The sequence below is a fragment of the Apteryx mantelli genome, chromosome 2, assembly GCF_036417845.1.
Source record: "Apteryx mantelli isolate bAptMan1 chromosome 2, bAptMan1.hap1, whole genome shotgun sequence".
In the NCBI taxonomy this organism is placed as follows: Eukaryota; Metazoa; Chordata; class Aves; order Apterygiformes; family Apterygidae; genus Apteryx; species Apteryx mantelli.
Window position 1 is genome coordinate 169,590,309 of NC_089979.1, and position 24,899 is coordinate 169,615,207.

The window sequence follows — 24,899 nt, forward strand, 5'->3', positions numbered from 1 at the left end:
AGAAGCTGGACATAAAAGTCCTCAATGACAGAGAGATGCTCTAGGTGAGGAGGTAAGGAACAGACCTTCATTATGTTCTTGAAGATGTAACTGTACGTGTCTGTTTTCGTGTCCCGCTTTGGTTTGCAGATCACTATATAATTCTTGAAGAGGAAGACATGTCTTTTGTGTCCTTTCCAAGCCATTCTGGCTCCTGGAGCTCCTTCCCACACAATGAAGTGGCCCTGATGGGAAAAAGAAGGAAGACCGCTTAGCCATAACTGGAATAATTACCGCGGTGGCTCACCATCATCTTCCAGCCAACAGATAACAAATGTTTACTGTTACATCCTCATCTTAAGCACTTTATTTTCATTACAACACAGCAGATTGTTTCTAATGCTAAGGGTGATGCATGAGACTGACAGCACTGAGACATGGGCACACAGTGGTCATCACTACATTGGCCTTTAAATGATATTCTTTCCTGTCAGATAAATACAGAACTCAAGTCCAGTTGTCTCAGGTAGGCAGACTCCTCCAGTACTGATACTAACGGAAAATTTATACTGAAAATGCCTAGTGAGCATCTAACTCCTCAGCAATCAACACAAAAAACCCCACTGATGCCAGTAAGCTCAGGAGTTGGACCATGTACCTGGCCCATAAGGGGAGAGAAGGGGCAATAAATAAAATGCTTAAAAATCACGTATGGACCAAACCAAATCTCCTCCTGTCGGGTGAGTGGCTCGCAAAGGCAAATAACTACATTATGTGTGAAGTGGCCCATAAGCTCTGGTACTTCAAATCTTCATCAAACCAGTAGGTTTGACATCTCTCACACGTATAGGGATGCGTCACATATTGAACAATAAAAAAGGCAATAAGGAAATACTCTGTTCAGATATAATTCGTAAAGGAGCTTCTTTTAGGACCAAAGGCTACTTGGAAATTACTGAAGGCACATGCAGCAATAAAACTGAGTGAGAAATTCCAAGTACCTGTCGGATAGGTTCACCAAGGCTTTCCAAGGTCCCTGGATAATTCTCAATGAGCGAGACATGGAGGTTGTTTTCCGCTCTTCGGGTGAGTGCAGATACAACGGCATAAGCCTGCTCCAGCAAGGCACAGTTTTGGCTATTTCTTGCTTTGTTTCGGATTAATTCCTGTAGATGAATGGAGTCGATGTTACAGGGCAGATGTTTCTTTTTAAAAAAAAGGGGCAGGGGGGAGCATTTCCTTGATACCAGAAGAGGTTCCCAGATATCAAACTGTCCTCCAGCTCTTGCATCTGAGCAACTTTTACCCCATTCTCTCACTGTGTGCTCTTTAGCTACCAAATCCTCTCTTTTCCAGCCCATTCTGGGGCCTCCCTGACTATCCATCCTAGCTTTTCCCTGCACCAATTGATACTGAACAAAGACAAAGCTGAAGCATATACCAGACACGCTTCAGTGACTGAAAAAATAAATAAATAAATAAAACCCCCAAAGCAATCCTAAATGTATCTATTGTATTTGTCTTGCCCTTACCCTGCCGATGATACGAGGCATGCAACTCATGTGGCAGTGCTAAAAACACAATAGATATTTGGTAAAATTAAGAAAGGATGGAAAAAATAGGAAACGGCATTATTTCTTCTCACATTTGTTCCTACTGTCCTCTCTCAGCAATGGCGACATGGGAAGCTCCCATGCTCGCTCTCATTTCCAAGAGACCATTAGCTTTGGTGTTTGTGCTCAGGGGCAGGGGTTCAAAATTAGAAAATTAATTTGAACCTTCTTCAAATGATCCAAGTTAGAACACGTAACAATTTTGGCACTTTTCCAATATTTGGATATCCTAATGCTATTTCCCATGAAAAATACTATAAAAATGTTATTTTGAAAAGTGTTTTTTTGTGGTACGGGCCAGAACCTGAAACTGTAGGACAGATGAAAGCTGTGAGAGGTGAAACAGTTCATGACGGTAAAATGGTGTAAAGCTTTTCAGAAAACAGAACTTTGTCTAATCTTACCATAACGTGTATATGAAATACAAGGAGGGAACTGCTAAGTCAGTATCTTACAGTTTGGAAATTGCTTATTTTTATAACAGATCTGTTGCTGAGTGTGTAGCAATTTCTCCTTGTTATGGATATATACATACATACATACATATATATATATATACATGGGTGTATATGTATGCACATATCCATACCTACGTGTATAAACATTTTATGTGTATGTGCATTTGCGCGCGCACACATACATATATTTAAAGTTCATTCGGATAAAGCTTGTTGATCTTTATGGAGTTGGAAACTGTGAACCTCTCCCTGAATTCATATTTACAGAACGCTTTAGAGATCACCATCACTGGTCAAAATTACAGTCCTTCTCACTCAAGCATCTTTCAAGCGGAGTTACAACAGGATGAACGCAGAGAATATGAAAGGAGAATGAAGTCTTTTTCCTCAGAGGCTACACCAAGCAGAACATAAGCCTATTAGATAAAAGTGTGTAACAAAAGCTCCTACCTTGATAATAGTCTGATACTGCTGGATCCTATTTATGGGTTTTTCCAGGTAGTGCTGCAGTGGTGGGACAAGTGGCTGCGAAGGATCTTCCGTAGCTAAAATTTCATCTGTATATCTCTAAAGAAATATATACAAGAATGAGGAAAGATTGAGATAAAGTTTTAGAGAAACTAAAATTTAGAGTTTGACTTTTTTATATGACTAATAGCATTTCCTCAAGTTCCTATATTTAATATAACTTTCATCATATACTGTTAACAGTGACATAATCATGTACATATTCATATCTATATAATCTTTATAATATTCATAAGGACATACTGATTGTGTCTACTAGGAAGAGCTAGACAGTAAATACAAAACTACTGTATTTGACAATGATTTCCCATGAAAATATTTAATAATCCTCTTTGGGATCATATTTGAATTAATGCCTATATTTCACGATACAGTGGGTTATCGGATGCACGTTCGGTAGGTACTTGGGCTACTGTTTTACCTTGTAGAAATCCTGGACAGCTTTGCTGACAACAACTGACTCAGCCTGTATCCGCCCCACCAGGTACTGGATGTACTTATCAAACTCTGCCTCGTGCTTAATAAAGCACGTGGCCACGTCATCATCAGTGTCACATTTCTGCAAGTCTCGGAGGTAGACACTGCAGAAGGGAAAAAAAAGACCTCTGAGGATCAGGTGATGGAATAAGGCTAGCACACCGTTCCAGCAGCCAGACTTTTAAACCAGGCAATCTCAGGTTAATACAGATTAAAGGAAGGACTGAGGGAATGAAGGATATTGCCGTGTTTAACACTTCTCAATTAAATTCACTCAAAAGGGTAAGAAATAAGCAGGACATGAGAAGTCTTGAAGCCCTGGGGACTCTTACAGGAGTCCCAGCCCTGTGCTCTGACTTAAGCAATGCCATCATATCTCATCCTAAAATGCCCATCGACTCTTTTACACCCCAAAACTGTCAGTGCTCCACATCCTTTATAGCCTCCATAGTTACTGTAGCTCTGACACCAGGTACAGAAGCTATCCTTCTGTCTCAAATGAAGAGATGCCCACCTGGAATGGAAACGAGCAATATCATCGATGTTTCTGAAGATGGTGGATTTCTGACTGGAAACAGCTCCTGGGACGTTGCGACAGGTCTCAGTGTACTTGAGGTGATGAGTCTGGAAGAACTGTAAATCTTGAATGTAATCCTCTTCTGAGATCAGCAACTCCTGAATAACAATGCTGAAGGGGAGACAAACAGGTGATAAGAAAGCGCAGAACAATCAGCACAATTATTTTTGACATGTCTCTAAAACAGAGATGAACATTTGGTCAGAGGACTCCTTTGAGTAGGTTGACTAGATCTCCCTGGACTATAAAGGGATTTTAGACACTCTGCTTACAGATAGACACCTACATTACAGACATCTACAGCTGGGCCAGATGAAACTGAGTGCGAGCAACAGGAGGACCTATGTAGAGTAGACAGCAGCAACTTAGATGGCACGTTATGGAACCAGCAAGATGTTACAGAGGCAAATATCTCTATGACAGCACACTCAGTAGCGCGCTGCACTGCAAGGGAGTAATACACAGCTGAGCAATACAAGTTTGTAGCTGGTCTTCCTAGAGCACTTCCACTCCCTCTTTAGACATCGTGCTCAAATCCAGAGCATCCCAAAGTACAGAGGTACTTAAAAGAGACAACACAAGTTTAAGATTTTTGTGAAATCGGAGAGCCTCCAGAAGGACATCACGGAAAATCCTCCTTTCAAGCCCACCTTCCAGTATGATTTCAATTGGCTGAAATTTTTCCAAGCTGAAATCACTGGCAAAGCAAAAGTTGCGAGAATCAAGTGAGGGAAAAGGGAGATGGCAGGCCTCAGTGATACAGAAAGGGTGACTCAGGAGGGACCTAGACACCAACATTCATGTTAGTTCAAACAGCAGCAAGGCTAAGCGGTGCCTGTACAATCCGACAAGTGCTTACATCAGCTTCCTTTTGTATTCATCTTCAGAAACGCATTCTCCAGGGAATTCGGGAGCTTCTGTTGATCCCCACTCTGGTGACAACTACAATACAAGAGAAAGGACATGTTATTCTTCTCGGTTAACAGTGCTTTTGCCAATACGCACAGAGGAATATCCCTCAAAGACCCCTAATCCCTCAGCAATCCCTAATGCAGCAGTGTGAAACTTCTTTCTTGCTTGCTGGAGACTGATTAGGTCTTTCAAGCCCAGGCACCCCTCCACACACACAAAAACATAGTCTAATCAAAACATGAAAAAGCCCCATCATGTTACAGACCCCTTCAATGACCTCCTCACCCTTCACTTCAGTTTAGAGGGATGGCTCTAAACTGCAGGAGAAAGAAGCAATTTTACATGAAAAATAAACATAGGACGATCAATTACCTTTAATTTCTTGTCCAGATAAGCTGGAGATACCCAGCCCTGTCGGGAGGGGCTCGATTTTGTGGGTTTAGTCCTGACTAGCCACTTCAGTGGATGAGCTGAATCAAGGACTTCCACATATTGCCCTTCCTTCAAAGTGATGGCCTCCTTGTCAGGAGCAGCAGGCACAAAGTCAGCGGTGACCATGTAGACGTCAAAGATCTGCACGCATGAAATGACAGTTATTTTGAGCTCTGAAAAGGGAATACAATACCATATCGCCTTCAGAACCTAAGTGTGCTCATCTGCGTTTAATGTTTTATTCTCCAACCCTTGTACGGCAGAGAATCACTGTTTACTTTTTACAAGGTGGCAAACTAAGTCTCAGAAAGGCTCTGGACATATTTTCAAAACATTCTGCAGTATCTTGGATTTACATCATGAAACAGTGAATTTTGCTCCCAAGTCAAAACAAACAGTGGTCCTGAAAATGTCAGAATAGGTCAACATTGCTAAAGGTTTAATTTTTTTTAAAAAACTGTTTGAAATGAACACCTAAAAAAGTTCAGATTTCCACCAAATAGTCATTTTTCACAGGAACAACTTCTCAATAAAATTCTTCTGACAAACTCTATCTGAGGCTGCAGAAAATCAAGCTCTGACTTTCTGAAGCTAAGCCATGAAAAAAAGAAACAACTGCTGAATAATGGCTCTGTTTTGACCATATTGACTTGAACAATTTGTTCAAGATCGCATAGTGAGCATCAGAATCTTGTTCTCCAGTGCTAGGTCTGTGCTCTGTATCACAGGGCCCATACTTAAATACCAGTCTCTACTAAAGTGAGATAGATCCCATAAAGTAGGATGGAGATCCTTAAAACACAAGCGATTGAGCATTCTAAATAACCATTTTTCCTGGTATCAAACTGGTCCATAAAGATAACATACCTCCCCTCGGGAATCCCCATCTTCAGATTCAGAGGAGGACTCCTGAGCAACCGATGAAGGCCTGGATCGACCATGGCGAGGAGATGCAGAGGGAGTTTTGGATTCATCGTCACTATCTGCACCTGGTACTCGAAGTGTGGCTGAAAAGCAGAGCGACAGGGCAGTGTGAAATGCAGCTCTTGTATTTGAACATGAGTCAGGTCTATACTAACTTTTAATTTAATAAAATTAAATATTTGCTGAGAAGAGCACTTGCAGCATTTAGTGCAATTGCCTATCGATATTCAGGACTGCATAAACAATTAGAATGCTTTAATGCATGAGGTTACATGCTTATCGCAGTAAAAATATCTGTACAAGAGGTATGACTTCATCTTTGCTTCAAGATAAAATCCTACTACAAGAGAATCAATCTACGATATACGAAACAAACCGGAATTTTTCATTTTAATTTAACAAATCATTAGTTTACTGCACAGCTATACACACAGTTTTCAGCCTGGACTTGATTTTAAAATCCCATTGTGAACTACAACTCAAATTAAGATGGGGAAAGCCTGCAAAGCAGGATTGCTTTCAGATTCAGCAGTGATGCATTAACTTAACAACTCGAAACACCCAAGATGCACAAAACACACTTCCATTTTTACAGTTGCCCTCCACCTCAAGTTCACATTTACTCCTGCTTATTTAATTAAATACTATATGTTTAAAAAGAACATTAGCCTTGTCAGTTTATTTTAAGAGCTTTTTTTTTTCGTTCAAAATTGTGGGTGAAGATGTAGCAGCTTGGATAGGTTCTGGCTAAAAATTCTCAGACCTAAACATTCACAAATACTTATGCAGGATGACTGTCTCAGAACCCGCTTCACAAATCTCACTGATATTTAAAGATCAAATGAAACCTAAAAAGAGCTTGCATCATTTTCTTATTACTTCAATTGCATTTGCCAGGTCACTTACCTTGACTTATTTTTGCAGATACCATTTCTGAGATACGGGAGGTGAGTTTCTGGAAGAACTCTTCTGTCCCAACATCGGCTAAGGAAACAGGGCTTTTGGGTACACCTTCTTTACCAGCTACACCATCAAGATCTCCTGGGAAAGAAAGAACTTTCTATTAAGCATGCAATACTTCACTGAAAAGTCAGCTTCTTTAAATAACAAAAGCTTCTCTAGAAGGAAAGTCTAATTTTCTTCACTTCTCCTGCTTCTAAACCTGTGTTTGCTCATATTCCTCTAAATAATTCACCCCTGAACAGAGACCAGTCCTGAAAAGTTCCAATATTTCAGGAACTTATAAGAGGAAAAAGAACAAAAATAGGTGGTGATAATGAAATATGTAGACCATCCGAGCTGCAGATATGGAAGGTAGGAGTAGTTCATATAAAATAGCTTCTCTTACCTATTCTTGCTTCAGAGGGATGAACAGCTCTGGAAAAAGGAAAAAAAATAAAAAAAAAGAGTAAAGCAGGATTAGAAGTTAAAATGAAAAATCATGGCAATTTGGGTGGGATTTATGACCTTTAAAAATTATTTATTTATATCAGGCCTTTAAGGAAATAGCATCTGAGCGCTCTTTTTTTTTTTTTTTTCTTTAACTTTCAGAGAAGGATTAGGACATCTGAGCTTGTTTACGTGAAGAAACTACTACAAAGTCAGCAAGGGTATAAATTTTCATAGTACAAGCTATCTGCCCTAAATCTCTGCACAATGCTGTCAGTACACAGGAAGCACGAGGAAGCTCACTCCACTTTCACAAAGCAATAAATTACATATCTCCAAATGTGCCTAATAAAGGCCAGGTACATCCATGTGCGAGATTGCAGTGGAAGAGCTGATTTCACACTGGAGCTTTCTTCATAGCAAATTCCCCATGCAGACAGTCCCCCAAATCAGCCATAAAACTCAAATGTTAACAGGCAAGCTTGATGCTGTAATAAATAACGTTTCGGTTGAAAGCTACCAAGTTTTATCAAGATTGTAGCAAACAGAACATTTGTAGAGTAATATCAGCTATAAACCCTTGGTAAGTACAGACTAGTGCCAATTAGGCCAAGTAGGACTAATTTCCTCTGGTTTTCACTTAAGATCCTTTTGTAGGCAATGGAGAGAGAGACAGACGGACACTTCCAGAGAGCAAACAGACCCTTAGGAAGGGAAATTCATCCTCTGGGAGTGCCCATCGCTCTCCATTGGCTCCAGAAGTCCGGTCAAGTCTTTTAGGCTGGATATATTCTAGAAGTGAAAGTGTGCTTAAGTGGATCCCACTCTTCAGAACGTGCTTCAAGCTGGGCAGACAAACACTTACCCCAGGGTGGTCATTATGGCTTCTGATACCATCACGCGCTCCTGGGTCAGAACTTCAGCCTCTTTCACTGCAAGGTCAGGGTTTATCGTTAGAGGACAGAAAACAAAGAGTATTTTTTTATGTATTTACTGTGGGGCACATTTTCTAGACATGGGTTCCTGGAAATACCAGAGTAGTGAAGCTGTCCTGCTAGCAGCTCCTGACCCAGGGCACAAACTCCCACTCATATGATGCAAACACACTTCGTTCCCCTCCCTGTCCATACAGATGCATTTCTCCACCCTGCTAGGTTACGATTTGTGTCATTTCCTTATCAGTCACATTTATTTTTCTCTTAGCCACTGCATGAAAGGCAACGCAGAAAATGTGCTTCTACTGCAAGAAAGACTTACCATCTGCAACTTCTAGGGTGGCAGTGCAGATGGACTGGCCAGCCTTGTTGGTAGCAATGCATGTGTACGGCCCACTGTATTTCTTTTTAACATCCAACAGGATTAGACTGTGATGCATGTTTGAACTGGCGAGTTTATACCCAGGAGTGTCGGGTTTGATCCAAAGGATGTCTTCCTGAGACTCTTCTTTCAGCCAAGTGATAGCTGGCAGTGGATATCCTAAAGGAAAACGAATACAAGGAGCTCTAATTTTCCTAACAGTGTTACTCCTTTCTTACAAGCCTCAAGAGCCATGCTGTAACAAACGCTGCTTTTGACCTGTTTTGTGATCCTTTTACAGCAGTAACAGTCACGGTATACAATGAAGGAACACATACCGTTCTACAGCACACTCCTCTAAGGACATTAAAGCACTGTATAAAACCAGTTAACCAATATATCTTCATAAGACTAGTAACTATTATTATGCCTGTTTTTATAGATAGGAAAATGGAAGTGAAGTTGAGTTGGATGCTTTGCTATGAGGCACACGAAGTCTCTTACAAAGTCGGGACTAGCGCCCCGGACTTCAGATTCAATACGCTAGATCAAGTTACAGTGAATTGGCCCAAAGAGAGACAAGAATGCGTCATGAAACTATGCCATTTAATTGTTATGTAGCTAGACCACTTACCTTCAACTTTTACAGAAAATGTGATGCTTGCACCTTTCTTAACCTTTTTATTAGTAAATCTTTCCAGGAACCTTGGTGGTATCAGCTGCTCATGGGCATCTGAAAACGACATTATTGGTGAAACATGGTTACACCTTCTGTGTGAGTTAAGACTACCTGAAAAATTTCTAGGGGTTCTGTTACCATCTGCTATGGAGCCTCTCACCTGTTTCTGGTGGTTCTTCTTTCTCATCAGGTCCTGTGAAACAGGGAAGAAAGACAAAATTACAAATATGTTTCTGTCCATGAGTTTCAAAGAAAAAAACGTGATTCCAGGGGATTACTAACCGCAGGACACACTGCACAGAAATATTAGTTCTGTTAAAATGTTATGCTTTTTCTAAAGTATATTTATGAATAAAAATACCAAGAATAGTCATATAGCATGGGAATGGATTTTGTTTCAGTTTTCCATTACTAATATTACACATGCTTACAAAGATAATTTTCATAAACTACAACTCACCCCTACCAAGCTCACCTAATTAGTAATTCCAGAACAATTATGCTAATAAATACAAATACACATAATCATCTCTGCAAACACCTACTTCCACAACTCTCAAAATTTGTTAGTATTGCTGCAGTGTCTTACTGGAACAGCCACAAGTTCGATTCGCAGAAGGCCCTCAGTTTTAGTAAAATTAACCGTTAAAGTTGGTGAAGTTAGGCAGGAACGAAATCTATGTACTTGAGACCACAATCAGGCCTTGGAGAAGCGACATGTCTAACCTTAGGGGTACACTGTAAACTTACAGGTGAACTAAGAATAAGATACATCATGTTTTAACCACAGACTTCCTCATCTCCCTTGACTTACATTGGTAGGCTTTTTCAAGAACAACCACCATATAAAACAGAGTGAGTCATTGGAATAAAGATAATCAGGAGCCAGGACATGCCAAAAAAATCTACCTTTGACTACCAGCCTGGCTGATGAATATGCGGAACCAGCAGAGTTAATGACAAATATTGAGTATTGGCCAGCATCAGCCTTGGTGACATTGAGAATTTCCAGGGAGTGGAATTCTCTTTTATCAATCTTCAGGATACGGTCCGAGGCACTTAGTGGCTGTCCATCTTTGAACCAATAGAGGCGAGGCTCTGGGTACCCTGCAGGCAGCAATTACAGATGCAGAGAACGGAACGTATTAGCAGTGACCATTTTGGAGCATCTCCACCCAACCACATGCTTCAGAACAGTCGAGGAAACCTCAGATCTGCCCAGTGCTATCGTTTTGAGGGTTCGCCCCGTTAGAAATCACTGCCAAATTTATTCAATTCTATTTGTTTGTTGAAGGTTTTTTCCTTTCTCTTCATTTTCTGACACTCCCTGTACTTGCTGCATATCCAAATACTTTCCAGGTTGGAAAGGCAATGCTCAGGCCCGATTTGCAACATACACAAAGCCAAACACTGAAATCCCTAGCGAAGCAAAATGTGGACCTAAGTCACCCTTGGTTTGTATCACAACTTCAACACCCGCTCCAAGGACACTGAAGGCAAAACAGCTCTCGCCATTTTAATAGGCAGCAATAGGAAAAGCAGGAGAATCCCTACCTCTCCCTACCACTGAGAGCAGAAAGAAGTTTTTGCAGTTTTTAGCCTGTAGCAGCGACTCCCTCATAACAGGGTAAGACAATGCTGCAGAGAGGGAAGATGAGTCTAGGACTCATCACTAGTTCCTAGCCCAGGACTGTTTCATTTATTAAAGTGAATAAAGAGATATTCTCGCTTTTTCATTCCTTATTGCTTCTGCATAACTAGTGTGCTCAGAGAATTACAGGACTCAGTTTTCAGCAACATATGCCTGTAATTATGCCTGCAGATATGGGCACAAAATAGGCCACTTTATCTGCCTATGTCCGCTGCAGAACCCAAGGTTCATCAGCACATACATCATCTTCTAGCTGGCTTATGCAAAAATGGTGCAAGATGAACAGACTGGGAGCACAACTGCGGAAGAGCGCATCAGAAAACCTTGTCCAGCACTTCGCTCCGACAGCAAACCTGGAACAACACAAAGTGTTGTGGCCTCCCCTCACCTTTCACTTTCAGGTGAAATTTTGCCAAAGATGCTCCAGGTGCCACGTGAATATCATGAAGCTCATCGAGGATCTGAGGCAGTTGCTCCTCTTCAGTGGTAGACTCCTCCTGCTCGCGGCTAAGAAGCAATTAGAGGTAGAAAGAAGAAAGTCACCGAGACAGCAAAGGGTTAAGGAAATCAGGATCACCTATTTCAGGTTAATTCATTCTGTGTGTTTTGTCATCACAACAGCACATGCAGTACTATATATCATTAAAAGCAGTGGAGAAATCCCCAGGCTCGCTTGAAAGCAGCAGGGCAAATTAGCCCATGATAAATGTCCAGCTGCAGTAGTTACTCTAACTGGAATCTCATCTCATCTGACTGTTCCTTATTACATTAAACTGGCCCTGCCAGGTACAGCAAAAACAGACTCAGTATTTCCACGCAGAAAGCAACATTACAGAAATATATTGATCTTACCGAGTCAGAAGTTACAAAGAACTAGAGTTAGATTTACCTTGAAATATACTCTTTGGCACTGTAGTAGGAGGAAGTCTCTGTTGCATCTGCTGCTGTCTCATAGTCAGTACTGGTCACTGTTAAAGAGAAAAAATATTTTAGATAATCTGAAGTTTGAAACTATTTCATCTTATAATAATTACAGCAATTAGAGCTAACAGTTTCCAAACTCGGAGGAATAGTTTTTGCTGATCTCCCTTATTAAAAATCCGTTATTTCACCTACACAACCGTTGCACCATGGCAGTGTTTCCAAAGGTAGCTAACTATCGCTCTTTTCAAGATCCAGCACGGATGCTTCAGGAGATAGTCAGAAGGGCTTCCTAAGGGGAACATCTAGGCCACCTTCTCTGTCGCCTCTCTGGTGTTCGGAGCCTCAGAGAAATCCCAGCGAACTGGGTATGGTCTATAGTAAGATGCTTCTCTGACCTTTAGGAATAACTGGGCTCTGCTCTGCAACTGAGCAGCTCACCCATACTAGTGACATCCACGTTGTCCTTATAATTAACACTTGTACCATCATTATCATTTTATTAACACATTTACAATATCCTAGCAGAAACATTTTAAAAAGTAGTTTGATAGCACTTCCATATTTCTTCATTTTGCTTGTAGAAACTGTTCAGTCAGCCAATCCAGAATAATATATGCTCTTTAGTAAAAGGGCATCCACAGCACTCTAAGAACCAGACTCAGTTGAAAAGCTGCATTTCTGGTGCAAAGAAAATTTTGGAGGCTTTTCCCCCCCATTTGTTGGGGGGAACCCAAGAGGTTCATTTTTAAAAAAAATGTAAATAGCATTTTTCTTAAAAAATATTTATCCCCCTCTAAGCATGACCCCTTCCCTCTGGCTTTCCTACAGTTATTTTGAGACTTACAGTCCACTCGAAGCTCAGCTTTGGTTGAAGCAACACCCATGTTGTTTTCAGCAAGGCAACGGTAAACACCCATGTCAGCAGGGACCACAGCCGTGATGATCAGCTGATGGCACCCTTCCTGGTCCTCGTTGATCATGTAATGGTCATTTTCTTCAATTGCTTTCCCATCCTTGAACCAGCGAACCGTGGGGAGAGGCTTGCCAATGACAATACAGTCAAAGCTGACTGGATATCCGTCTTGGACCTCTTGGTTTTGAAGCTCAGTCATGAACATGGGGGCTAAATCCAGAGTAGTTAGGGGAGAAGAAAGGAAAAATTGGGTTGCGTTAGATGTATTTTAGGAGCGCTTCTGCCCAGTGCCAGAAGACTTCTGCTTTGCAGGTTTTTAAATAACAGAGTGATATCTTTTCTCCATGACAATAAAGGTCAAGTAGAAACTCCCTGACAAACACTAAGAAAAAATTCCCCTGGACTGCCAAAAGTATTGAAATCTCACAGCTGCAAACTATATATCACCCCAGTTCTTCCCCTTGACAAAATGTCTTTTGTCCCTCTTTAAGGGCTGTTCTGAAAACTGTTTAATTAACTTAAGTATAGCAATAAAAGCATTTATAGCTATATTATTATAATAGTGGAAATTGCTACTACAAAAGCATCTTTACAGAAAAGTGAGAATTTTGCAACCCCCTGCCCCAGCACTGACCTCCCTCCTCTCCCCAAAAATGAAAAAGAAAGAAAAATTTCATCTATTTTTTCAAAAGTGCAAAGATTTCCAGAAAATATCTGCATGAAATGAAAAACAAAGGTTTAAGTTATTCACAAGTAAAAAAATAACATCCTGACCTGCTCCAGATACCTTTTTCAAAGAAAGAATGAGCTTGCTTTACTCACCTGTATCAGAAGTCAGTAAAGGTGGGGGAGGTCTTGCTACTGGTGGTACAAACTTCCCGACGGCGGGTGGTGTTGCTTTCCCAATACGCAATTCCATTTTTTTAGGGCCTTGTTCCAAAATGTCAATTTCTACAGGGATTCCCAGGGCACCAAACATCTCTCTGAATCGAGTGGCTGCAGTTTTTGCCTCAGACAAGATTTCAAACTTGATGTAGATGTACTGGTCGTCCTCACGATACGTCTGATGGTCCACCACCTCTACGTCCCCTTCATCTGCACTGACAAAGAGCTCTTCCTCCACGTCAGATATCTCCGTTGAGATCTTGGCCTTGAAGAGTCTGTGAAGCCTCCTTCCTGCTTTACGGAAAGCATCATCCAGCTCACTGCCAGACGAGCTCTCAGTCTCACTGTCAGTGGTATGTTTAACTTGCTTCTCTTTACGAATAAGTTGAGGTTCCTGACTGCCGATCGTCACCTTAGCACTGTGTGAAACTTTGCCAAATTTATTAGATGCCTCGCAGGTGTATTTACCCGCATCTTTCATATCCAGGCCAGTGATAATCAAAGAGCAGGTCCCATCACTGTAATTGTCTATGTGATAGTAGCGACCATCTGAAAGCTCTTCCCCGTCTTTCAGCCAACAGACTTTCATGTCACTTTTGCTGTGGGCCACACACTCAAGGTGGAGAGTGCTTCCAGGCTCACCAGAGAAATCTTTGAAGGTCTCAGCAAACACTGGGCACTCCTGTTGCTTCATCTCCTTCCTGACTTTGTAGCCTTTGAAAGCAGCCTGGATCTTTACAGCTGCCTTGTTCATGGAAGGATCATCTAAATCCGTTATTTCTGGTTCAGCTGGCTTAGCAGCTGGGACCGCCACAGCAGTCTCCACACTGGATTTCTCCCACTGCTTCCATAACTTGCCTGTGGAGCCCGATTGAACCTTGCTAGTAACGCTGACACTTGTCTTCCCAGCTTTCTTGAGGTAGTTGACTAGTGAAGGAGTCCCAGCTCTAGACTCATCATCTGAACTTGTGAAAGAGAAATCTGCTTCTCCAGTCCTAGCCAGCTCGTCACATGTGGAGTATTCCTCTGAGTAACAGTGAGACATCTCCGCTTCTTCCTTCTTCAGTTTCTGAAGTTTCTCATCCTCTTCAGGCACCTCGCTGATGGAATCCAAGGTGGGCTCCCGGCTCATGCGGCGTTTCTTGGCCAGAGCTTCCCACAGCAGGTGAAGGTCTCCCTCCTGAGCAGCCTCAGGGGGCAAGCTGGGCTGGACATGTCCATCCACCAGCTCTTCCGGTTGGCTTGCGCTGGGTGCTTCCCTGGCAATCTCTTTTAGCAATGCTACAGTAGGAACTGAGGAGAATTAGATTGGTGAGATGTTAAAAGACAAAGTCTATGATTAAGCCCTGAGAAAGCACATGGAAATATCATACTAAAGTCTCGACAGAAGAATATCAGTGGCACTTAATTAAACATTAAGTTGGGAACAAAATATAAATTTAATATACTGGAACAGGTTGCTCGGAGAGGTTGTGGAGTCTCCACCTTTGGAGACACTCAAAACCCTACTGTACAAGGTCCTGAGCAACCTGCTCTAGCTGACTCTGCTTTGAGCAGGTGGATTGGACTAGGCTATCTAGAGATGTCCCTTCCAACCTCAACTATCTTAGGATTCTATGCATGTACATAAAATATGGCCAAATATCAACTTTTTTTTTCTTCCTCATGCATTTGAACCCAGTAAACCAAATTCTGTCGCTCTTTATGTTCATGTCTAATTCCATTTCTTGTATGTAGTCATAGTCCAAAACTGTAAGCTATCCAGCATTTGGCTAGACTCATGTTTTGAAAACAAGAGCTTGCAATTTGGCCTTGGAAAACCCACGGAAGTGCACAAGCTACAAGGTGAGGCAGAGAAGTGAATGGAGTTCCATGTCTTTTCCCTCATTCTACTCTACACATCTGCCCAGGGCTGCAGAAAAATATTTCAATTTCAAAGACATAAACAAACACTATTTTTTAATCTCCTGATGAGTTCTCAGTTTTACTAATGCCTCCAGGGAAATGCGATGTTGATTGTGTATTGTCTGAATTACCACATAGTAAAGTTTTTGATCTCTAAAGCCTCTGCGTAAAAAAACAGTGGCTTTGTCCTTTCTGTTGCAGCTGTCTTTTATTTGTGAAATACATAAACACTCTCATGGAGAACAATAGAAGTGCCAAAGCTTTTGCTAAAAATAATAATCATCCAGCCCAAAAGAGTATGATTCACACTTGGATATGGAAAATAACACACACAACTAGATTAACACTGATAGTCTTTCAATGGGAGACCTCAATAAGTTCTTGATCTCAAGTGAGGGCACGACAGAAATACATAGATTTTTGCTTTTGTTTTTTAAGAAATCTACCCATCACTGTTTCTTCCTCAGGTATCTTAATCTACCCATGCATTTTAACCAATTAAGCTCGTTTTGTAAAGAATGAACAAACAGCTGCATTCACAATCTATCCAGTACTGTCAGGTCTTTCTCTTCATAGTGAGATTAGTGTGATTCACTTAACCTAACTGTAGCTAACTAAAAACCAGACATTTAGTATAAGCCAATTTTCTTGGTTCCTTTTGTAGCCAAAGGAGAAAGAAGATCCAGCGTGTAGAAAAAGATGTATAACTGCAAGTGTCTCCCACGAGCTCGCACCTATGCTCCTGTTGCAATTGCTGAGTATCTAGTTAGGACAGTCAGTGGAGCACGGAAAGCAATTCAGCTCACCCTATTTTAAAGTTAGACAGGGCTCCACTGACTGTCTTGAACAGTTCTCCACTGGTTGTAATGGGAGCTGAGACACCCATCTCACATGGAAACATCTGCCTGGAGATACCTATGCTCAAATGTCTAAGTCTGACTCACTCTCTGGGACACAGTGAGTTGCCTAAACATCGGGGGGGGAAAAAATTGCCTCCCAGTGAGCTTATAGCAATAATGATCTAGTGATCATTATTAAGCTTACGGAAACAAAGAGCTATACAAAACAATCGTAGTGATTAGTTTTGGTCAGAGTTCAGCCCAGTGCATTATAAAAAGACTGTATTATTCCAACTTAACGCAATTTTCTCTCTTCTTTCAAAGTTTTGTTTTTATTCTAAGCTAGGAAGCGTTGAGGACTTTGGTGACAATGGGTATTTGTTAAGGTGGAAAATATCAGGAAAATCTTATCTGAACAGCTCAAAGCTATTACAGATTCAGAAACATACTGGGCAACACAAAACAGGGATAACGATTCTTTGTGGATTTGAGAGACAACTTGTAAAGGAAAATGAATTCAAGACCAAACTGCTGAGATGTCCCTGAGCAGAACTGATTTAAGGTCACAGGAATGCACTCTGTACCTTCAAGACACAGGCTGGTAACAGATTTGACTTCTGGAGAAACCATGCAGGTGTACGTGTCCTGATCTTCACGTTTAAATTCATGAATAATGAGTATCTGCTTTTTTCCATCAGAGAGGATTTCGTATCTCCCTCCAGCTTGTATTTGTTCTTCTCCTTTGAGCCATGTCGCTGTCTCTTGGATTTCACTTGATAACTTGCACTCCAAGCGAGCCACCTCCCCTTCTGATACTGATCCTCCCACCAAAGGATGAGTGACTGTAAGTGGAGGCTCTATAATCACAAAAAAAAAAAAAAAAAAAAAAAAAAAAAGAAAAGAAGGGACAAGAATTAACACAATATATCATAAACTGGCTTTAAGGTGCTCCAGATCACTCTGTAGAATAACTAAATATCCCATCCTTAACTTATAGATTCTTTGACTGTTGCAGACAATCAAAGAACGTGACTGGCAGCATCCAAAGTTCACAACTTCCAAAGATAATACCAAATTAATTGCACAAGCTCTCCCAGAGGTTAAACCAACTTCAGATAAATATATACATGCAGAAGTTGTTTCACTTTTCCTACTTCTGTATTTGGTGATCTTCATTTATCCAGCACAATGAACATTCAAGCAGCCCTAGATATCCTAGAAGATCGTAATGTTTAGAATGAGGAAGTTTTGAAGAAGTGACACAATAAAGAAAAAAAATAAAAAGAATAAAAGAGATTATTAAAAGCTGACTTCATCCCAATCTTGAAAGTAAAAGAAAACAGTATTTGCTCTCGTTCCTGAAGAATTAAAAATTCTCAAAAAGTGTAAAGATTTTCTCTAAAATTTTTTTCTATCTTCTTTACTTTGGAAGGAGCCCTGCCAATGATGTGCTGTTTGTATGACAGTGATATTCCAAATGAAGCCAAGACAAATCCATGAAACGTGCAGATGTTCAGCTGCCATTGATGGGGACCTAAAGCACACAGCTGAGCGCCCAAGAAGGAGCACAGTCCCGAACGTCACCTGCCCCTCTGCACGTTTCACCGGGGTGAGGGGATCATTGCCCAAAACGCCTTGGAGTTGTTGTAGACAAAGTGAGCGTATGCAGAGTTATCAGGTTGCAGCTGACACCCTGGAAGCTGTTATGTTGCAAAAACATCACCGTGTGCCTGAGCCCCAAGCAAAAGGGATTTTATTTATTTATTTTTTTATTAATATAGTCTCTTCCCTTTGAGGTACTTGCTGGGGACTCTGATATCACAGATGGCATCGCAAGAAAAGAAAAGAAACATTGGAAGAGCGGCTCTCCATCTCACTGTGACTTCCAAAGTCTCACCAACAGCCACCAAAGGAACTGTCTCCTCCAGCACTCTCCTTCATGGGGGTTATTATATAAAGATATGCAAATAGTAGAACGAGAGAGAAAGATGGGTGAAGAAGACAACACCGCCCACCCACTGTGTAGGCACCCAGGGCCTCAGCTGCACCAGACGCATTCCAGCATGCCCCTTCTGCCTCATTCCATCTGACCTCCACCAGAAAAGAAACTCATGGTCACCAGACAAAACACGGATGCAGTGCAGGCCACACGATAGCTTGATGCAGTCTGGGGAAAATAAACGTTGAGCCCTAACAATGCAGCAAGTTTTGCTTTGCAGCAGCCCAGAACAATTTTTCCAAGCTAGTTCTCCTATTCTGTGTTGGCAGCAAAGCACTGAAACACGTTGCAGAGTGGACTCTTCCAGGAGATCCCTGGAGCGGGTGAAGCAGGCATGCCATGCGAAACACAGGTCTACAGCAGCTCTCAGTCCTCCTGGGGGCACCTCTCCTTCTCACCTAGCTGCACCATTTGAGGGAAGTGCACCGGCTCACTGGCCCCGACTTTGTTTACAGCCGAGACGCGGAATCTGTAGGCTTCGCCCGGGGTGAGATGGTCCACCACAAACTCCGTGTTTGGAATCATGCCCTCGCTGCATGACTGCCAGCCAACACCTGGGATTTTCCTTTCAACGTTGTAGCCTAGGATGTCACAACCACCGTCGCTCAGCGGCTTGTACCAAGACAGAGTTACAGAGTGACTGTTCTTACTTAAAACTTCTGGTTCTTCGGGGGGGTCAGGGTGGGCTGAGGGCACAACAAAGTTCCAGGGATGTATAACATGAGCAATAGTGCTTTACGCTACAACAACCTGAGAGGCTTCTGCAAGCCACAAGAAGGAAGTGCAACGCATTCGGCACCCGTCTCAGTATGAAGCTGAGTGGCTACCTGCCTGTGACCACGACACACCTGCGCTGGACCGATCTATCTATGCTACTAATGACAAATAGTCATTTTCCAAGAGCCATCTCAGATACTTATGTCACACGTTATTATGACATTTTCCCGCTACTTTTTCCCACCCAGCTGAAAACAAGATGTGTGTATGGCATTTACTGAGTAATGACCTGCCATCATATACTATAATGATCCAACAAATTATGGGGAAGTAAGGTCAACAGCTGTCCTTCTTTATTTTTATTTTTTAATTTTGGAGACCCCAAACATTTCTTTCCACATGCAAACCTTGGGTGCACAGCTTCCTGTCTCTATTTACAGTCAAATTTTTACTTGAGTAGATTAGCACACCTCAAAGGGTTCTCTGCTGCCCCTGATAATTTTCCATACACATGAACTCTAGTTCAGCTCCCTCCAGCACCCACATGTTTGCAGAGGGTGGTGCTGAACTCTCAGTAATCTGATTTTCATGAGATTCTATGTTACATTTTATGAAAGACTGCAGCTAAGGAAACCTGGTGATCATCTCTAGCCTGATCTAATTTTCATGTGATGAGGTGAACTTTTTCTGTTTGAAGAACAAAGTTGCCCAGGAGCAGCATCTTCTCAGCCTAAGAATGCTAGCTTGGGACATGAGAAACAAATCAGTACAAAGCTTAGAAAATTTGATGCAGTACCTCAATACCAAAGTCTGAGATTTCAAGTGCCGTTGGGCTAGAAAGACAGAAACAATGTATGAACTTACCGATCACAGCCAACTTGGCGGATGCAATTGCTTCTCTGGAAGCAAAGGTCACCTCCCCAGAATGATGTGGTTGGGCTTTTTTCAGAATAAGTTCGTATTTATTTCCATCTGCTTGTACCTCCCAGTCCTCATTTGTTTGGATTTCTGTGTCATTGGAATACCAGGTAACTTCATTAATCGGCACCGCTTCACTCAGGACGCAGCTAAACGTAGCTTTGTCCCCTGGAGAGACTTCCACATCTCTGAGAGGCTGCAAGATCCGTAAGCGCCACCCTGCAGATAAAAACAGGTAATCAAGCCCTCAGGTACTGACATAAATGCCGGTAAGAGGTATGAGTATTTGTGTTGAATCTCTGGGCAGCCAGGCCTCCGAGACCAAGGAGACCATTAATAGAGAGGCTACATATGTCACTACAACAGATGGTATCCTTGGGGACTGCAACTTTCCGATACTTTCAGGAGTGAAAACCAATCCAGAAATGTCTTCCTTTTCCAAGTAGCAGAAAAATACATTGGAGAAACTTAAATGAACTTACAGAGCTTTCATTACTGAGAGTCACATATCTCTGACTGGAAACCGCTGCTTTCCTGTGTTTTCTTTACTGAACAATTTGTGAACACTGCCACAAAAATGCTGGGAACAGGGCAGCCTTTGCCCTTTAGATTCAGTATCTCAGTGAGATAAGCATTTGCAAACACTCCGAAGATGCCTCTCTTCCTTACAGAGTACAAGAGGAATCGAGGACAAGTAGATTTAGGTAGTTCACAGAATTGCCTGCAATTACCTAAGGTGAATCCTGGTTCTCATTCCTTGATGTAAATGGTAAATGCATAACCCAGAAGCACTGAAACAACTGACCTCCATAAAGGGTCATAAAGGAAGAGCTACCTCCCCCTTTCTCCAAAAATACAAAAATAACACAAAGTAAAAATAGCACCATGAAGTAACCATAGTTATAAAATCAAATGGAATAAAATACTAACTCAAAGATGGATTTGGTCCTCAGAGCTCAAGTGCTAGTCAAACCACAGTCCAAACTCTCCCGAGACCCTAGAACACTAGGTCCTCAGCCTGCCGCTTTGCACATTTCTGAGTCATGAAAGGCATTTCAATTGGTTTCCTTTTTAAACCCAGATTCTCTAGCTATCACTTTTTTGCATGAAATCCCAAGAGTTACCAGAATGTGTCTATCATTTGCATGAACTCCCAAGGGTCACCAGAATGTCTGTATCACAAACCAGCTTCTTTTTGGAACTAAGTTAAACAGGAGAGGTCTAAGACAAATTGCTATTGGTTTTGTACCTAATTTGGCAACGCTTTTTAAGGAAGTAAATGAGGTAAGTGGATTTGACAGAGACTGCAGCACCACAGAGGCAGAGAATATTCATGCTGCCTGTGCAGTGTGCTCTTGTTGGATAACTAGTGCCGAAGTGTATATATGGGTGTGCGCCCCAGTCACCGGGACTGGAGAATAGACCATAACAAAAACATCAAGAAATAACGGAGCTAAATCTACTCCTGATGCAATCAGATGCAACTGCGAAGGTTTGACAAGATTTATATCTGTTCATAGCAAGCCTCCATTTGATCTCAGAATTATCAGTACAAGCAGATGGGTTTAATGAAATGATAGATTTAATAAAATGTGACTAAGCAGAAAGCCCAAGCCAAACCTCCAGTATTCTGCAACTGATATCAAAAGTATGGGAAGTTATCTTTTATGCCAAAAAATGGAAATATTCCTTGAGAATGAAAATCCTTGTCAAGAGACTCTTCTGAGCATAAGGTGGGAACAATTAGAAAACATCCCAGAAAGCAGTACAATGGAAAGGAAGTGGAAACAGGAGTGTGGTTTTTTCCGATTCTGTGATTAGGCCATATTAAATAGGATATGTAATGCTTGCACATATGGCAAGTCAGAAAGATGGGAATGCAAATGAGAGGCAGACACAAGAAGCTATCAGCACATCCGAGAAGGATTCGTCTCTAGTCAAGAGCCAAGAAAAACGCAGAGTGCTGCTTCTCTTAGTCAACATAAGTTCCTAGAAAAGTCAACTCCACCACTATTGTAAGACAGTCATATGCTTCTAACTCATTGCTAAATGATGCTCTTTATATCCAGGTCATGACAAAAAGAACAATAAGAAAAAAGGAAAATATAAGCCACCAACCATTCATTGGGTGGGAATAAGAAGTTGGGTATGAAGCAAGCAGCTTATGCAACTTTTCCTCTCTGCCACTCATCGCATTTCTCCGGGTCATTTGCCCTTGCAAATCAAAAATTTAGGATTCCCCATAAGACCACTTCCGTTACCTTTCACAGTCAGGAAGGCGGAGGTCACCGCGTCGCTGCACATAAAAGTCACCCGGCAGCTGTCCTGGGGAGTTAGGTTCTTCAGCAAGAGAAGATGCCTGCGCCCATTTTCAAAGTAAACCATCTCCGTGTTTTCTGTAGTTTTGGCAGGCTCATCATCGATCAGCCAGTTGTAATTGTAGCACTCGGGTTTGGAAAGGTAGCATTCAAAGAGGGCTTCACCTCCTTCCACTGCTTCCACATTCTCCAGGCCCTGGACGATGCTGTTCTTGGCTAGTGGAGAAGGAGAACCATCAACAATATTAATTGTGTGGCTATGCATAGCTGAATATTGACAAGCCTTGGAGCACTGCTGATTCCCATTGCTGGAAAGCTGATGGAAAGGATATGGATGTGATAAAGTATGCTTGCGGCTTTAGCTGCTAATTTCAACCATGCTCTAACACAGTGCTATATTCAAAACCGTTTTCAGTTGTGAGGTAGCTTAAAAATAATGAAAAACCTCTAGAAGCTCTAGCGTTTCATCTAGGCTTCCTCCAGAAACCTGACTTCTGTCTTTATGAATAAAGAAAAAAAATGTTGGTGTTTATACGAATCAAGCCAATATTCAACAGGAAGTGATAGTACGGGGACATAATCAGATTCCTTCTGTCCCCAAACAGGAAACATTTCCCTCAGGTCTCCCAGGCAGGCACAATTAACATCGTAACTGGGGAAATTTGAATCAACTGACAGCTTATGATAAATTCTTCCTACCTTTCATGCAAAATAAACGCATCAAGAGAATATTACAGCTGGCAAAGCTATAGGGACTGCCAACTAAGTTAACAAACCATTTCGCCAGTCCGCTTCTAGGAAACACATGAAAAATCAACATCTATGTAAACTCTATTTTCTGAATTATTACAAAAGCCTTATGACAATATATTAGGTTTATTTTCTCCTGCATGTGTGAGGCGAATCATGTGGCCAGAAACATGCACAGTCACTGCAATTGCATGCATTGGTTGGCATTTGTACATAAGCAATCAGCCTGGGGCACAACTAAATGTGGGCTGCTGCACCTGGATAAAATTTGTGTCACACCAAGCACATGCACAGATTATGTGCATATAAATATAACTGACACAAACACCATAAAATGGTCATGATCGATAATATAAACCAACACTCGGAGATAGTCCTGCTCAGGATCTCTACAACCACTGTCTGGAACTGTTTGAAACATAGAAAATTAATGCTGAACTATTCCCTAGCAAAAAAAAAATAAAAAATAAAAAAATGTATGAGTTACTAAAAAGATTTCCATATTTTATAATACTTAGGGAGAACAATAAAGGTTTTTCAACCCCTTGCAGAATGTATAAAGTATGTTAGGATCAATCCAAGCTGTTTCTTCGAGTACTTTCTGAGTCCTAGTTTCCCTATGCATAAAAAGTGGATAATTGCAGATCCTGTCTCCTCTTTTGGATTATACTCATTAATATCTGCTAGCTGTTTTTAATTCCTAAAATGAAAGGCGCTTATCAAAGTACAAAATACTATAATAAATAATACTCTGCTCCTATACTCACAATCAATTAGGCAGAAAGAACAATTTTGCCTAACAAACCATGATAATTCAGAAATCAGACCAGAACCACTATGACTGCTGATCATATTAGTTCACCTGGTGACTGAAAACAAAAATTCCTTATGCAGACATCAGAAGTAAATTATTAGACACCCGTATAAAATATATAACTATTGTTATTTTTTTACTTGCTGTTTCTGGGGCCCTCACAAATGCTGTTTACAAGTAGGAAGGTATTTCCTGAGTGATCAGTGTTTGAAATAAGTAAAATACCGAACTAGATTAGCTGCAGTTGACAATAACTGAAAATAACATTAAATTCCCCTCTCTCCATTAGCGACTGGTTTTAAAGTGCAGTGCATGTAAAAACCACTCTGTAACAGCAAAAAGTATTCTCACTATTCCTTTGGACCAGCATTATATCTGCGATATCACAGTAACTCAGCAAGACATCCCATTGCACTGAGGATGGAGCCAAATGCGGTTCATCGGAGAGGAGATATGATACATAATCGATATAATAAGCGAGCATTAATTAGAACTAAGCTTCTGTGAAGTGTCGCAGTTTCCTATTCAGTTCCCATTAACTCCCATCCATTTTTAGCACTGCTATCAATACTGGAGCGAACACCAAAGAACGGGTTCTGACGTGTCGCTTATTGTGAGACGCTTCCATGATTTTTTCCACCTTTTATATTTGGGACCCATGATAGTCTTCCTCTTTGTCTGGAAGACCTCACCTTGAACATCAAGTGCAGCCACCACTTTAGTGCCTTCAGCTTCACAAGAATAGATGCCAGTGTCTTCTGGTACCGTAGGTTTAATTTTTAGCATGCTTACATTCCAGTCCTGCACGATAAGGACTCGCTGCCCATCTGCATGTATTTCCTGATCATTTTTCTTCCATATGGCGTGCACTGGCCTAGAATATTGGCATATGAACTCTGCTGTGCCATCTTCATCAACAGTTATATCCTGCATGGGACTGACCACTTCAATGGTTGGATCTGTCAACCAACACGTCAGGAGGGACATGCATTAGCGGATCCT

At 41.4% G+C, this 24,899-nt stretch overlaps 1 protein-coding gene across 1 annotated transcript in view; it reads right to left on the reverse strand.

The window, feature by feature from the left end:
• The window catches only part of LOC106483823 (obscurin-like), a 177,615-nt gene that overhangs the window by 50,776 nt on the left and 101,940 nt on the right, over window positions 1-24,899 (reverse strand). Inside the window, exons 60-83 of the mRNA XM_067292221.1 lie at window positions 24,590-24,856; window positions 22,277-22,549; window positions 19,962-20,234; window positions 18,779-19,066; window positions 16,966-17,238; window positions 13,575-14,930; window positions 12,684-12,962; window positions 11,805-11,883; window positions 11,304-11,422; window positions 10,174-10,371; window positions 9,425-9,457; window positions 9,220-9,318; window positions 8,547-8,765; window positions 8,155-8,221; window positions 7,249-7,277; window positions 6,807-6,941; window positions 5,844-5,983; window positions 4,917-5,117; window positions 4,492-4,574; window positions 3,570-3,743; window positions 3,000-3,159; window positions 2,501-2,617; window positions 981-1,145; window positions 66-224 (exon numbers count right to left, since the gene is read on the reverse strand). Coding sequence (XP_067148322.1) covers window positions 66-224; window positions 981-1,145; window positions 2,501-2,617; window positions 3,000-3,159; window positions 3,570-3,743; window positions 4,492-4,574; window positions 4,917-5,117; window positions 5,844-5,983; window positions 6,807-6,941; window positions 7,249-7,277; window positions 8,155-8,221; window positions 8,547-8,765; window positions 9,220-9,318; window positions 9,425-9,457; window positions 10,174-10,371; window positions 11,304-11,422; window positions 11,805-11,883; window positions 12,684-12,962; window positions 13,575-14,930; window positions 16,966-17,238; window positions 18,779-19,066; window positions 19,962-20,234; window positions 22,277-22,549; window positions 24,590-24,856 — 5,186 coding nt within the window. The remainder of the gene's footprint in view (window positions 1-65; window positions 225-980; window positions 1,146-2,500; window positions 2,618-2,999; window positions 3,160-3,569; window positions 3,744-4,491; window positions 4,575-4,916; window positions 5,118-5,843; window positions 5,984-6,806; window positions 6,942-7,248; window positions 7,278-8,154; window positions 8,222-8,546; window positions 8,766-9,219; window positions 9,319-9,424; window positions 9,458-10,173; window positions 10,372-11,303; window positions 11,423-11,804; window positions 11,884-12,683; window positions 12,963-13,574; window positions 14,931-16,965; window positions 17,239-18,778; window positions 19,067-19,961; window positions 20,235-22,276; window positions 22,550-24,589; window positions 24,857-24,899) is intronic.